Raw genomic sequence first — 13,096 nt, 5'->3', positions numbered from 1 at the left:
GGATTTTTTATCTCGACATTGTGTCCTTAATGTTTGCAAGAGAAAAACTGCATGATCTGTCAAGTGGAATTTGCAGAAATAGAAGAAATAGTTACGATTGAATGGATTAAGTGAGACTTTCCTGACATTTCGGTGAGAGATTTTGTTTTTGAATTGCAACGTGCAAATGATTTCTGGTAAAATCTGATTGGATCACATTAATAGCATGACGCAAGATAACAGCACCTGTTGACAGGTAGGGGGCAGTCAACTTGTTGAAGTGTCCCTGCTTACTGTCAAGTAAATCCACAATTACTGTAGATTACGTGCATGTAAATCTGAAATTGCAATTCAGAGATTATTTTATCTTGCACTGTCGACTACAGTATCTGAGAATTGATCACATGGAAGATTTTTGATGACAATTTTATTCTTTCGCAAAAGGGAAGATCATGTCTAGCACGCTTTTACCAAATCCAGTGGGTACAATAACCATAACAGCTCTGCCAGAAAAGAAACTCCTTCGCAACAGTCTCCTACTCTTTGTCAAGCACAATTTCCCATTCTTTTTTTTGTTTAGATAAGCAAGCGCTTTTGATACACTTTCTTTGATGGTCTCAAGTAACATTTGATTGATGTGTTCTTGCTATCAGCCAATCAGAAATTTCAGTCTGCTCAGTGACCAAGATACTCAAAAACCCTAGTTTTTGGACACATGGTATTTGACACCTCCCCATTCTCTGCACGGCTTTGCTGCTCGTTAATTTGCCCCTTGTGCCAACAATACTGCCCGCTATGCTGGCTAAGTGGTTAAGGATGAGGGGAGTGACAACGATTACTATCAATCTCAGACGTCCGTGGACAATCGCTTTTTTTCCAGCCCACTTCACAGACAGCTGATTTCAGTCTGCAGTTCAAAAATTATTCTGATCACGTGATAACTTTTTTGTGGCTCTGCAGTTTCAAAAACACCGATAATGAGATGCTATTTCTTTGTTCTTCCCATACCCGCCAAAAGAAAGAAACCTGAAGTAGCGTCTCCACCTTCTTGTACTATTGTTTCTATTATACCGCATCTTAGTTTCTCAGACAAGGCTTTTCCAGGGTAATTGCTTTGGTTGGTTTTACTAGCCGTCAACATCGTTTCATGCTTTTCTCTTCGGGGAGAGCAAGAGAAAATGGCATCACATGATCAGTATTTTTGAACTGCAGACTGGAATCAATGGTCTGTGAAGTGTGTTTAAAAAAGACATTCATGGACATCCAAGATAGATAGTAAAAACTGGTCGTCACTTGTCAACGACACAAGTCCCAAACAAGGATAGTTCCCACCAGAACGAGTAGCATACAAACCATATCAGCTGTGCTGTTGCTGATGTCCCGGTAGCTTCAATTTTCTCACAGTGCTCAGGCAACCTTCTCACCCCCAGCCTGTTGCTGGACTTGACTGTACAAGATGCAACAAGAAGAGGAACCTCTTTCCTCATGACATATGCCCAATTCAGAGAGCACTAAAGAAGAAAAAGAGTCCATCTCTAATTATTGCATCTACACTTGCAATGGAAGATTTCACTTTGAAGAAGATGAAAATGTTTGTGGTTACCCACATTCATAATTTTGCTAGACAGACAGATGACACACTCACCTAATTTAATGTTGAACCTCAGTGATTTTAGACCTGACCTGAGGTCAATAACTTTGAAATAAGCACCTAGAGCTGAAATGAGGTTGATCTCAAAAGGATAAGCTAATGATAAAACCTAAACCAAGAGAGCAAGGGCAACTGCTTTGTTTTTCACTACAATCACATGCAATTCAAAACTCATAGCATTTTTCCAATATGCCCACGCTTCATTTTTTTTGGCTTGGCTAAACTTCAAGCAAAAATTTCAAATTTTTCTTGCATTAGTCACAACTACAAGAACCATCCACTGTCTTTAAATTTAAAACAGGGCACTTTTTTGCCACTTGTTCAGGCTGCTTTGCTTTCTATATGGAAGGCTTTGACCGACATGGTTAAGCTTTGCAGTTCTTTGCAGAAAAACGTGATAGTTTTGGTTTCAAAAAAATGATTTCTTCACTTTTCTCTGGAACATGCAAGTTGAATTTAAGGTTTAAAAGGCCCTAACCTTAAATGTCTGAAAGCACTTTCTCTTATCACAATTTTAGGACAAAGTAAGGCAGAAAACTCTGAAAGGCTGCATATGGAGAGAAGAAAGGTTTTGCTACCTTGGGTCAACTATGTTTAACAGCTTTTGAGGTATGCAGTCTGGGTGCATAGGGGTTCCTTGTTCTACTAATTAAATACTCTAAATGTGTGAGGAGATCGAGATCAACCGTATTTTTTCCTGAACCATTTCAGTTCCTGTACAAAAACTAACCAAGACTAAGCAAGATCAAGTCTTTATTCTTAACCTAACAAACTTTAATGACAACTTAGGTTCTGTACAGATATTTTTTTAAAAAGTGCAAAGTAAAAAGTTCCCTATTTAAAATGGTGTACTGCAACTTGGTAAACTCTGTCTACAGGAAGGCAACTGCTATTGTGGGGTAGCCTATACTGCATCTTAACTGGTGGATCAACTTCAACTGCAACACTGCGTTCCTTGGAAGCCTAGGTCCTGGCCTTAACGTAACTTATGTCTGGCTATGACGACTTAGACTTCAAATGCAACAAAACCTAAGTATCAGAACAAAACAGGCTTAGCTTTCTCAGGGCAACAATAGTCTCACTTATACAATCAAGTACTTTAACTAACTCTACATCATTAACATGATTAAGGGTCAGCATTTTAAAAGGGGAGGGCTAAATATTAAACAATAAAACACAGCAACCATAATAACTAAGATATCATACATCACAATTTCAATTTCATTAAAATTTCAACAGTGCCAATCTTGTTTGCTTATTCACACCAAATTAGCTGTGCATCAAATTCTCAATACAGACAAAATTTGCAAGTGCAGATTACTAAAATGAGAATGCCAGAATGAAGAATTTTTTTGGATAGTCACCCAATTTGGTCAAGAGAGTTGACAGAAAAGACAAACTTTGGCATGGTTTTACTTTCTGGAACCGTATTGAGAGCTTATAGTTACCAGTCACCACTTAACATGCTTTTTACCTGTTAGTATGGCCTGTATCTTCCTCCTCCTCCTCTGCCACCTACGCCACCATAACCGCCTTGTTGTGGGCCATACTGTGAAGCTGCTTGTGAATAGGCTCCCATAGCACCATAGCCATATCCGTCATATCCTGTACTATAGCCATCACTCTGACCATAGCCATACCCACCACCGTAGTAAGACTGGTCATAAGCACTGCCCTGATAACCACCAAACTGGCTACCTCCACCCCCTCCACCGCCTCCTCGACCACCACGTCCACTCATGCCTCCCCGGCCACCGCCGCGTCCTCCACCGCGTCCACCACCCTTCTCGGCTTTGTCCTTGGGTTCAGCCTTCTTGATTTCGACCGTCTTTCCAGCGATGGTGATTTTTTTAATACAACAGAGTTCGTCGACAAGGTCCTCATCTTCGAATTCAACGAAGCAGAAACCGCGGTGTTTGGTCGAAGTGCTACCGTCTTCGTTTTTTCGCATTATTAAATCAACGCTGGTTGGGAAATTTCCACGAACCTGGTCGGCGAGAGTGTTTCTAACGTCGTCTGCCGATGCTTCGTCCGCTAAACCGCCGATGAATATTTTCTTTGTCTTTAGATGAGCTGTTGGGCTTGGGTCATCACGAGGAATGGCGCGCTTAACTTCTACTTCTTTCCCTTCAATGGCGTGAGGTTTGTCTTTCTTGTCTAGTAAAACTTGTATTACACTCTCTTTGTCAGCATAAGTCACGTATCCAAAACCTCTGGATGCCTTCGCGTTGTCGCGAATTACAACGCAGTCCGTCATTTCTCCATAACTGCCGAAGTATTCTTTCAGCGTATCGTCGCCCGTGTCTCTTTTCAAACCACCAACAAAAAGCTTCTTGAGACGGTCATCATTGTTTGATTCGTTTGGGTTTGCCATAATTAAGTCTCTCTGGATCAAAGATATCTCTTCCTGTCTCAAATGGAACGAGGGAACAACCAGTTTTCCGCCTTCTAATGAATTATCTTCGCACGCGGTAGAGGACGCCGAAAAGAGGAAGAAAGAAGTGGTGGTGGTCTTATGATTTTGCACGTGTTCACAAGGATTGGACGTGATTGGTGGAACGAGTTTATCCGAACCATTTTCATTGGTTCCGATGATGAACCGATAGAAAGTCGAAATCTAATCGGCGTCAGCTGCAGCGTTCACTGCGGACTCAATAACCAATGGCGTTCAAGCAGAGGTATGAATCGCTGCTGCATTTGACTGTCTCCGTGTGTGAAAAAGTTGCCTTCATAGTTAAATAATCTAACTTAATTTTTGTTAATCCGAAGGGTTTCAGAGTTCCAGTCTGTTCTCTCTGCGCGAGAGATAGACCTCAAACATCTCAAACGGCTCTGTTTCAGTGGTATGCATTTAAGATTTGAAAGATTTCTTTTGGAGTTGAAGCCCGAGTTAGTTTGGTTACTTCAGCGCCACGCCGTGTTAAGCTTACTTATTTTGGAACAATTTAAACGCAGGCATTCCAGATGGATCTGGAATTCGGTCACTATGCTGGAAGGTATGTACACGTCTCCACGATTCAAGGGTCAGAGGTTACTGTCTGACTCTTGTGTACGCTATACCCAGTTTCTCTCGAAAGACGAAGACAAAGTGATAAATTTAACTAACACCAGTAACTTAAAAGTCAAAACTTTTCTGGTTCGGCCTTTTGTACCTGGCAAACAATACAACAGGTTCTTTTTTTGGCGTGTTTTCACGTTGCGTGACGCGTGACACTACGAGCTCAATGTCTCACAAGGCAAAGGGTTGTAGTTGTAAATGTTAAAAGGTAATAGTTGAAAGATTAAACAATTACTTTTTTTACAACAAATTCATCAAATCATTAATTTAATTGTCAATTTGTTGTTTTTGCAGCTTATGTTGGGGTATCTTCCACTTCAGAGAGATCTGTGGCCTGAAACTCTCAAATGCCAAAGGTATGGCCAGGTGCTGTACCCATTGAGCTGCTAGAACTCACTGGAAAGCTAGGTCGTTTATGTAGGTCCTAAATTTTTAGTTGTAGTATAGTAGCTCAATGGGTAGAGTATCCCGACCAGTGTTATGGAGGTTGTGGAGACCAGTGGGACCAGTGGGTACCTCACACTGGTGGCTCAGTTGGTTGAGCATCACGCTGTCATGCCAGAGGTCGCAGGTTCTAACCCTGTTCGGATCAACACTCAGGATCTTAAAATAACTGAGGAGAAAGTGCTACCTTTGTAATGACATCTTCAAATGGTTAGACTTTCAAGTCTTCTCGGATAAGGACTATAAACTGTAGGCACCGTTTCACAAATATCTTCTATGTTCATAAGTTCCCTGTGGGACATTAAAGAACCCACACACTATTCGAAAAGAGTAGGGGATGGAGTCCCCGGTGTTGTGGCTGTCCTGTTCTCTTCAGCAGAAGTGGCCGGGCTTGGCAGTGACGTCTCTAAAAAGGCTTACAGTGTATGAGGCCACGTAAGCATAAAATGGCTGTAAGTCAAAAAGGGACTTTGCCGAGTGCTTGAACATGTAGATTTAGATTAAAAAACCAAGCTCAGTGTATCTCAGTGGGTATAGCATCTGACCGGTGTTACAGAGGTTGTAGGTTCGTATCCTTTCTAGAACTCTGATATATCAGTGTTGTCAATTCACCCGTTGCCAAGCTAAATGCTAAACCTTAAACCCAGACTTCCACAGGCGCACACTAAGAACTATGGGATACTCAAGCTTCGATGCCATGTGATTGCAACACGGCGTGCATTTAATTGTAGAGAGTTTCCCAATGGGCAAGCAATCATTTATCAGGGCAACCAAATTTACAGGTTTAGTTTCCCTGCTTTTAAAACAGGGACAAGCTGGAATTTTTTTAAATCCTGAGCACTGCTATGAACACCATAAATCACAAGATGATTTCACAAGACATTTTTCAGTAAAACTGGAGAAATTCTGATAACAGTTTCAGCAGCATTAATTTGTAAAAAGAAATTCAATTAAGAAATAAATGGACATTGATCAATAGAAAGAAGGAAAAGGAAAAAGACATGTTTTGCATACAATTTTGAGAGACATGCCATTGATGTTAAGTCATGTGGTGGTGCATTTCTTTATTTTAAGGGCAACTTATAAGCAATTTGTTCGTGAGTTCATCATTGAACAGTGCAAAGGAACAAAATCAGGGAAGGACTCCAAGGAATTTGATGTTGATCATGTAAGTCAAAAAGTGCTTAGAGATCATCCATGAGGGACCAGTCACATTATTAGGGAGCTTACGAAACAAGGACGACGACGGCTACGAGGACTCATTTAAAAATACGAGTTCGTGTTATTCATATCACTACAAAACTATTTCATGTCGTTTCACCTTAAAAATGTGTAGTAACTGGCGAGGAATTAAACTGATGTGAGTGGGTTGGAAGCGTAGAGAGAGAACTGAAAATTCATCATCATGTGCTAACGACCTCCACAGAACCTTGAATTTGGTCATTTCACGTCGTCATTTAGGAGATGACGGCAAAGAAATGTACCAAAATGTAAAATGCACGTGCAGAGCATGCAGAGCCATTGTTTTTGCTCACTAAACCTATTGTTTTGTAGCTCTGTCGTTGCCCTCGACATCGTCGTTTCATAAGCTCCCTATTTATGGTAGATGGGGAGTGGTAAGGGCCACTGTAGAAAAGTGATTCTGGGGTTATTTAATTATTGTTTTTAGAGGTGCCTTGAAATTCTGTTTATGTGAAAAAAGTATTGTTATTTAACTTACTACCTTACTAATGAGAGTTGGGCACCCCAAATTTCATGGCAAAAACCTTTGCCCTCCCTTTCACTCCTGCAAAAGCACAAGCCTGGATAGTAATTTGGTGCATTCTTGGACCATACTGAAGTAATATGATTGGTAATTACAAATTATAAATGTTCTTTGTTTGGTTCTGCCATTTGAACACAAGATTGTAATTTAACAGGAGTGTTTAAAAGACAAGGAACATAGTCATTACACCACTGAGGACAGCCAAGTTCTGAACCTGTTAACTCTACATATCATTCAGTAACTGTGGGGGTTGCTACTCTGGCTGAGTCAGTGGAGTACGTCCTGTTGTTTAATTATATTTAGCTACCCATCATTTGCACACCTGGGAGATTAAGGGGATTAATTATTTTATTAAACACAATGGCAGTGACCAGGCCCCAAATCATGAAGCTGTGGTTCTGTCCAACATCCCAACTGCTACATCACTGGGTTCCCAGAGAAAACAATGCATACACACTGAACCAAATAAAACAATTAAATTTGCAAAAATCTTTATTGTTAGGGGTATGGGTATTAGAATGTTTCATTTCTTTGACAAATAACAAAATAGGGGGGGACGAGAAAATCCAGTTGTACATGGGGGAGGGGTACTATTCCACGCACGGGTGGCGCAGTTGATTGAGCATCTGGCTGCCATGTGGGAGGTCGTGAGTTTGACTCCGGCCGGACCAACACTCAGGGTCTTAAAATAACTGAGGAAAAGTGCTGCCCTTGTAATTACATCCACAAATGGTTAAGACTTTCAAATCTTCCCAAATAAGGAATATAAACCGTAGGCCCCATCTCACAACCCTTCAATGTTCACAACCCAGTGGGACGTAAAAGAACTCACACACTATTCATAACGAGTAGGGCATGGAGCTCCTGGTGTTGTGGTGAGGACTCATTTCATTCATTCACGTGCTGGGTGAGATCGCTAATGGACTGATAGCTGCTGCCAGCAGCGCCTATACACTTTATATGCTGATGTCCGATCTCACCCATAGATCCCTTGCTTGTAAAGCGCATTTGAGTATGTCAATAGAAAATGCGCTATATAAATTCACTACCATTACCACTACCATCCTCACTCACATTCATGAATAAAGAGTTCTTCTGAATTTCAAATGAAAATGTGCAAAAAAATTGGACATTATAACCGTCATAGCTACTTTTTATTGAAGAAAATGTGTTAATAATGTTGTGCACAAGTGATCATATGTTTTTTCATTTATTAATAGAGTTGTATATCCTTCACTTTTGTGTTTAAGCCGTTGAATCCAAATCCTGATAGCAACTGGCTGGCATTTTTTAAAGACAATGAGGTGTTGTTACAGATTGACAAGGACTGTAGGTGTGTTGATGTAAAGTACATCTTTGTTCTTATTCAATTGTCTGTATGCTGGAAAGTCTCTGAGCACTTGCAGGCATCTAATTTAACTGCCTTAAAGAGACCATTTCACTGCCTGACATTGAACGAAATCACAAAGGTTAGAGGATTTTTTAATTAGTGCTCACCGTCAAACACCACAAATTGGGTCACTCAGCCAACCTACATGTCCTTTTTTTTTCTCAGAGTTAGGAGCACACCTTTTTAGGAGCGGGAGTTTTTATCTATTTATTTTTTGAAGTGTCAGCACTTGCTGGAGTTACGTCAGATGCAATCACCCATTTTCTTTATTATTTCTCTTAAGTTTTCGATTTTTAGATGTTCTGTTTCCTTTGTAGCTTATTTGTAATTTACTTTTTTACCGAATTGGACTTGAGAGCAACTCAACACCACTGATTTTAGAAACTCAATAAAGCTGTACAGTGTAATTATTGACAAGTATATTGTACCAGTTTGGTTGAACTAGTGAACTCTGGAGCACACACAACAGACCGTCTAGCTGCTGCACTGGGAATGTGAAAACCGTGCTCCATATATGTACCAGTTATTAAGTCTTAAGAGTATATTAAGATAATTTGAAAGTTTCAGGAAAAAACGATCTCAAGTTAGTCTGACTTAATCAGAGGATAACTCCCAAGCACAGGGTTTGTGCTACTCCTTGATTCCTCGAAAAGCCCTGGAATTTAATTTTGGACTTCAAGGGTGCTTGAAAAGCCTTTGAAAACAGGATTTTGTGGGAAACTGCTTGAAAACTCCTTGAATTTTGGCTTCGGTGAAAATTGTAGAGATTGCATTATGCCAAGAGAAAATGATGATCATCCTTAGTTAAAGAAACCTTTCAAAAATTGAGCAAATTGACTATGGGGGAAAGACAGTGCATGCACAGGCATTTTAAGTTTTGCATGTAGTCTTAAAAACTGCAAGTTAATAACTTGCAGTTTGTGGGAACAAATATCAGAAACACTGAAACACAATGTATGGCATAGAAATCTTCTTACAAACACTCCTTGAAAACTGAATTTCTGGTTCTTGAAAACTCCTTGAATACTCCTGGAATTTTATATGCAAAATCCAACATGAACCCTGCAAGCAGTAATGCTGGAATTACTGCAGTCTGAACATTGCTTTTTCTACAAGTACTAATGATATTTAAAATTGCCAGTTTCTAATTGCTGCCATGGTCAAATGGTGCTTACAGTAATAATTTTTATTAATTCCAGGAGGCTTTGCCCTGATATTTCATTTTTTCAAATTGCAACTAAATTCCCAAATAAAGATGTTACAGCTGGTGAGTGTTAAGGGTGAGATCTTCTTATTGCATATATTTTTTTGTATCCTTTTAGTTATTTGGTAAGCTCTGACAATAATTCTTTATCTGTTAAGGCAATGACAGAGATTTTGAGACCCTTAGGGAACGAGTGTTACGGACCCACCTGGAAGCCTCTCAGGTCAATACCAACAGGAGTGGCCTAAAAAACGTAAGATTTACCCATTTATGTCTGGGTAAACACTGCATATATTATGTACCATCCTGGGCCCGGTTGTTCAAAAGTCGATTAACTTAATCCAGGATTATCGTAAACTTTTGTTTGTGTTTTCAACTTTTTGGTGAAAGTTTCTAATTTGCTTAAAATTTTTGTTTTTCAAGATTGACTGAACGCTTCTAATGTAGAAATAAACTCCTTGGTTAATTTTTAGTCTGGAGTAGCGTTAATCGGCTTTTGAACAACCGGGCCCATTGTTTTAAATCTCAGCCAATATTATGATCCGGCGCCAAATAAACTTTATTAAACACATCGTCCAAAATATAAGATTACAGCATTACATTACATTATTTGTTTAATAAGGGCATGTCATGACCCAAGTTAAACATCTAATTGAGTTATGATTGCTTTTGTGAAGTTGAATTAATTTTGGGTAACATTAAAATTCTTTAACGGTTGACCCCTGGAAGTGAGGCTTAACAGATTTTATTCTGTCTAATGCCAGACGATTTTACTTGTCAACCGGGGGTGTCCTAGGGGGTTTGAAGTGTCAATGGGTTGATTAATGTTATAATCTGAAAACAAGTGAACTGATCATTATACTTTTTTTCTTGGTGTCATTTGAATCTACTGTATTACTAGTGTGTCTTTCTGATCTCACTGTTTTTTAGTTATCTGTGCCCAGGAAGATTGCTCCAGAAGAATATATTGTCCTAGGGGATGAACAGGAAGCTCACTGGGAGGTAAAACTAACATTTCATGTTTTGAAAGAAATGTGTATTATTGAAGTGTGGATTATACAGGAAAGATTAAAATAATCTATTGTCTCTTACAGACACCTGAAAAATTCAGGTAGATTCAATGGGATTCAAATCCTTGGGAGTAAGTCAATTTATTGGGCTCACATGTTCCTGTGAAAGCAATGATGAATGAAAGAAAATAATGTGTATTTGAAGAGTGGGTTGTAGACAAAAGATTGAAGTGATTCTCACACTTATCTGGACAACTGTATAAAGCTTAAAATTGTTCAGGTAAGGGCAAGTATCACTTCATGTTTTCATGGTGGATGTATCATGATCTATTCCAATTAACAAACTTGAAAGGGTTAGCGTTGGGCCGAAAAAATTGTTAAATTTAGTTATTTTTATCAATAATTCAAGTGGCAAAAGACGTCCAATTAGCCTCAATGCTAAAGAGGACTTTAAAATGTGTTATCAAAGAAGCTTAAAGAGCTGGTGTTGTTTTGGCATTGATTAGTGCTTGCAAAAGTTGGCTGACACCATTTTAAACCGGTTGTCCTCTCCATTGGAATAATTTTTGTTTCAAATTGGTTTTTCCCAACCCTTTGTCAGTCTCATCATCCTTGTTGTTTGCACTTCTGATTGATGATTCCTCTACCTACACCTGATCTTTAATCTGAAGTGATTACAACCCTTCTTGTTCCTTTGCAAGCTTTCAATCTTATTTCATGACAGGTTGTTGAAAGGATACTGTACATCTATGCAAAACTTAATCCTGGTTTGGGATATGTTCAAGTGAGTGATTTTGGCACCCTCTTACAAAAGTAATTAACTTTTAATACTTGATTTGCAAATATTGTTATAATTAGAAATTTTCTATTTGCATACATCTGAGTAACATTCGGATAAGTTTCATTTAAAGAAACTGTACATTGTCAAGTACTAGTTAGTAGATTTGCTTGATGAAGGAGAGGTTGATTTGATTCAAACATAACTTAATTTTTATTGAATTTTTTTAGGGAATGAATGAAATAATTGGCCCTCTGTATTATGTGTTCTCTTCAGATCCAAACGCAGAGTGGCAAGGTATAAAATAATGAACTTGAAAGTAAGGATGTTACAAGTGGGAGCACTTTTAATTAATTCACATTCTTTTTAGGGAAAGTATTGTCCAGTCAGACTCTGTGAAAAGCAATGTTTGACTTCCGACTGTGTTGGCCAATGTGTAGTTATAGCGTACAATCTATTGTTGTTCGTTAGTGATGTCTGCCATCTGTTGCCTGAAACATTGCCTGATACGTTTCCTAATGCAGTAGTAGTAGTAGTACTAGTAGTAGTAGTAGTAGTATTGGTGGTAGTAGTGGTCGTGGTCGTGGTCGTGGTCACCGCCGCCGTTGCTGCTGTAGTCGCCGTCGTCCCAGTAGTAGTAGTGCCAGTCCCCATGGGAACTTGCTGTAGCAATAAAATCGTAAAATACTCTGATTCGAAACAGCCAATAGAAATCTGAATGTGAATTCTTTAAGCCATATGGCTATGTGTTTTAGTGTGGTTCAAACTATTTAAATAAAATGAGCAGAAAACTATGCACCTTAACCCATTCACACCTCAAACACCCTGGGACACCCCCATTGGCGAGTAAAATTGTCTGGCGTTAGACGGAGTAAAAGCCACTCTTAGGGGTCAATGGGTTAAGTAACATTCTAAATGGTAAAGATCTAAGACTAATCACACAATTTAAAAAAATCGAATAATGAACAAATATTTAACTAAAACGAAGTGGAAAAATATTATTCTACACATAACTGCAAAATTCTGAACTTACTTTAGTCTCCGGGTGTGAAAGATTCCTTAATTTTTGATTTGTGAGAGATGATCTCTAGCTTTCCAGATAATAAAGAGTATGATTAATTTTGTGAAAACAACAAATGTTATTTGTGTACAACATGCAAAAAACATGAACCCATGGAACAAAATTAGACGTTTACGTCATGAAAGGTAGTAGTTAATAGACCAGTTTCATATTCTAACGGTTGGCTTGGATCGAGCATGAAATGGAGGCTCTAATGGGAAAATCTTTTCACATGCAAATTATTATTTCCCCCACATTAACCTCCATTTTCATGCTAGATCTAGTCTAACTGTGAAAATACGAAACTGGCCTATTTGGGCGTGCAGAACTAACAACGTTGTTGGGATGCACACATCACTGCATGATCACTTCTTCATTTGATTAACTGAACATGTATAAAACTTCTAATGTGGTAGTGCCCTGCAAACACTTTGTAAATAAATAAACAAATTAAAAACACATGCACACATTGCTGTGTTTTTATGAATTATATGAAATAACTACCATTACCAAACAGTATAATATGACTGTATTACACCTGTTTCCACAGAACATGTGGAAGCAGATGCTTTCTTCTGCTTTACAAATCTGATGTCGGAGATACGAGACAACTTCATAAAGAGCCTGGATGATTCTGAATGTGGAATAGGTAAGTTCTTCCTTAAAGTTTACAGCTGAAATTGCAGAGTAAAACAGTCATGGAGCATTCACAGTTTTCATTTTTCAACTCTACACAATAACGGCAACATTTATTAAA

At 38.8% G+C, this 13,096-nt stretch overlaps 2 protein-coding genes across 3 annotated transcripts in view; one reads left to right on the top strand and one right to left on the bottom strand.

Moving 5' to 3' along the window:
• Positions 1–2,366: 2,366 nt before the first annotated feature.
• Positions 2,367–4,123, bottom strand: LOC137993391 (heterogeneous nuclear ribonucleoprotein A1-like). The gene is made up of 2 exons (XM_068839218.1): positions 3,105–4,123; positions 2,367–2,659 (listed from the first exon to the last, which is right to left on the bottom strand). Exon 1 carries the CDS (start codon positions 4,002–4,004, stop codon positions 3,108–3,110), a length of 897 nt encoding a protein of 298 aa, XP_068695319.1. The 5' UTR covers positions 4,005–4,123; the 3' UTR covers positions 2,367–2,659; positions 3,105–3,107.
• Positions 4,124–4,274: 151 nt separating this feature from the next.
• LOC137993390 (TBC1 domain family member 13-like) overlaps positions 4,275–13,096 on the top strand; it is a 19,070-nt gene continuing 10,248 nt past the window's right edge. For both annotated transcript variants that reach the window (XM_068839217.1, XM_068839216.1), the window contains exons 1-12: positions 4,275–4,308; positions 4,400–4,473; positions 4,586–4,626; positions 4,983–5,044; positions 6,207–6,300; positions 8,148–8,230; positions 9,487–9,554; positions 9,650–9,744; positions 10,422–10,493; positions 11,226–11,285; positions 11,510–11,576; positions 12,890–12,988. In XM_068839217.1, coding sequence (XP_068695318.1) covers positions 4,292–4,308; positions 4,400–4,473; positions 4,586–4,626; positions 4,983–5,044; positions 6,207–6,300; positions 8,148–8,230; positions 9,487–9,554; positions 9,650–9,744; positions 10,422–10,493; positions 11,226–11,285; positions 11,510–11,576; positions 12,890–12,988 — 832 coding nt within the window. In that variant the 5' untranslated portion in view covers positions 4,275–4,291. The remainder of the gene's footprint in view (positions 4,309–4,399; positions 4,474–4,585; positions 4,627–4,982; positions 5,045–6,206; positions 6,301–8,147; positions 8,231–9,486; positions 9,555–9,649; positions 9,745–10,421; positions 10,494–11,225; positions 11,286–11,509; positions 11,577–12,889; positions 12,989–13,096) is intronic.

Source organism: Montipora foliosa, chromosome 2 (assembly GCF_036669935.1).
Source record: "Montipora foliosa isolate CH-2021 chromosome 2, ASM3666993v2, whole genome shotgun sequence".
In the NCBI taxonomy this organism is placed as follows: Eukaryota; Metazoa; Cnidaria; class Anthozoa; order Scleractinia; family Acroporidae; genus Montipora; species Montipora foliosa.
Note: the sequence above shows the minus strand (reverse complement) of the source record. Positions and strands in the feature narration are given on the sequence as shown.

Bases quoted from the DNA above. Each gene is read 5' to 3' on its own strand.
- LOC137993391 (XM_068839218.1), bottom strand. From the start codon at position 4,004: ATGGCAAACCCAAACGAATCAAACAATGATGACCGTCTCAAGAAGCTT.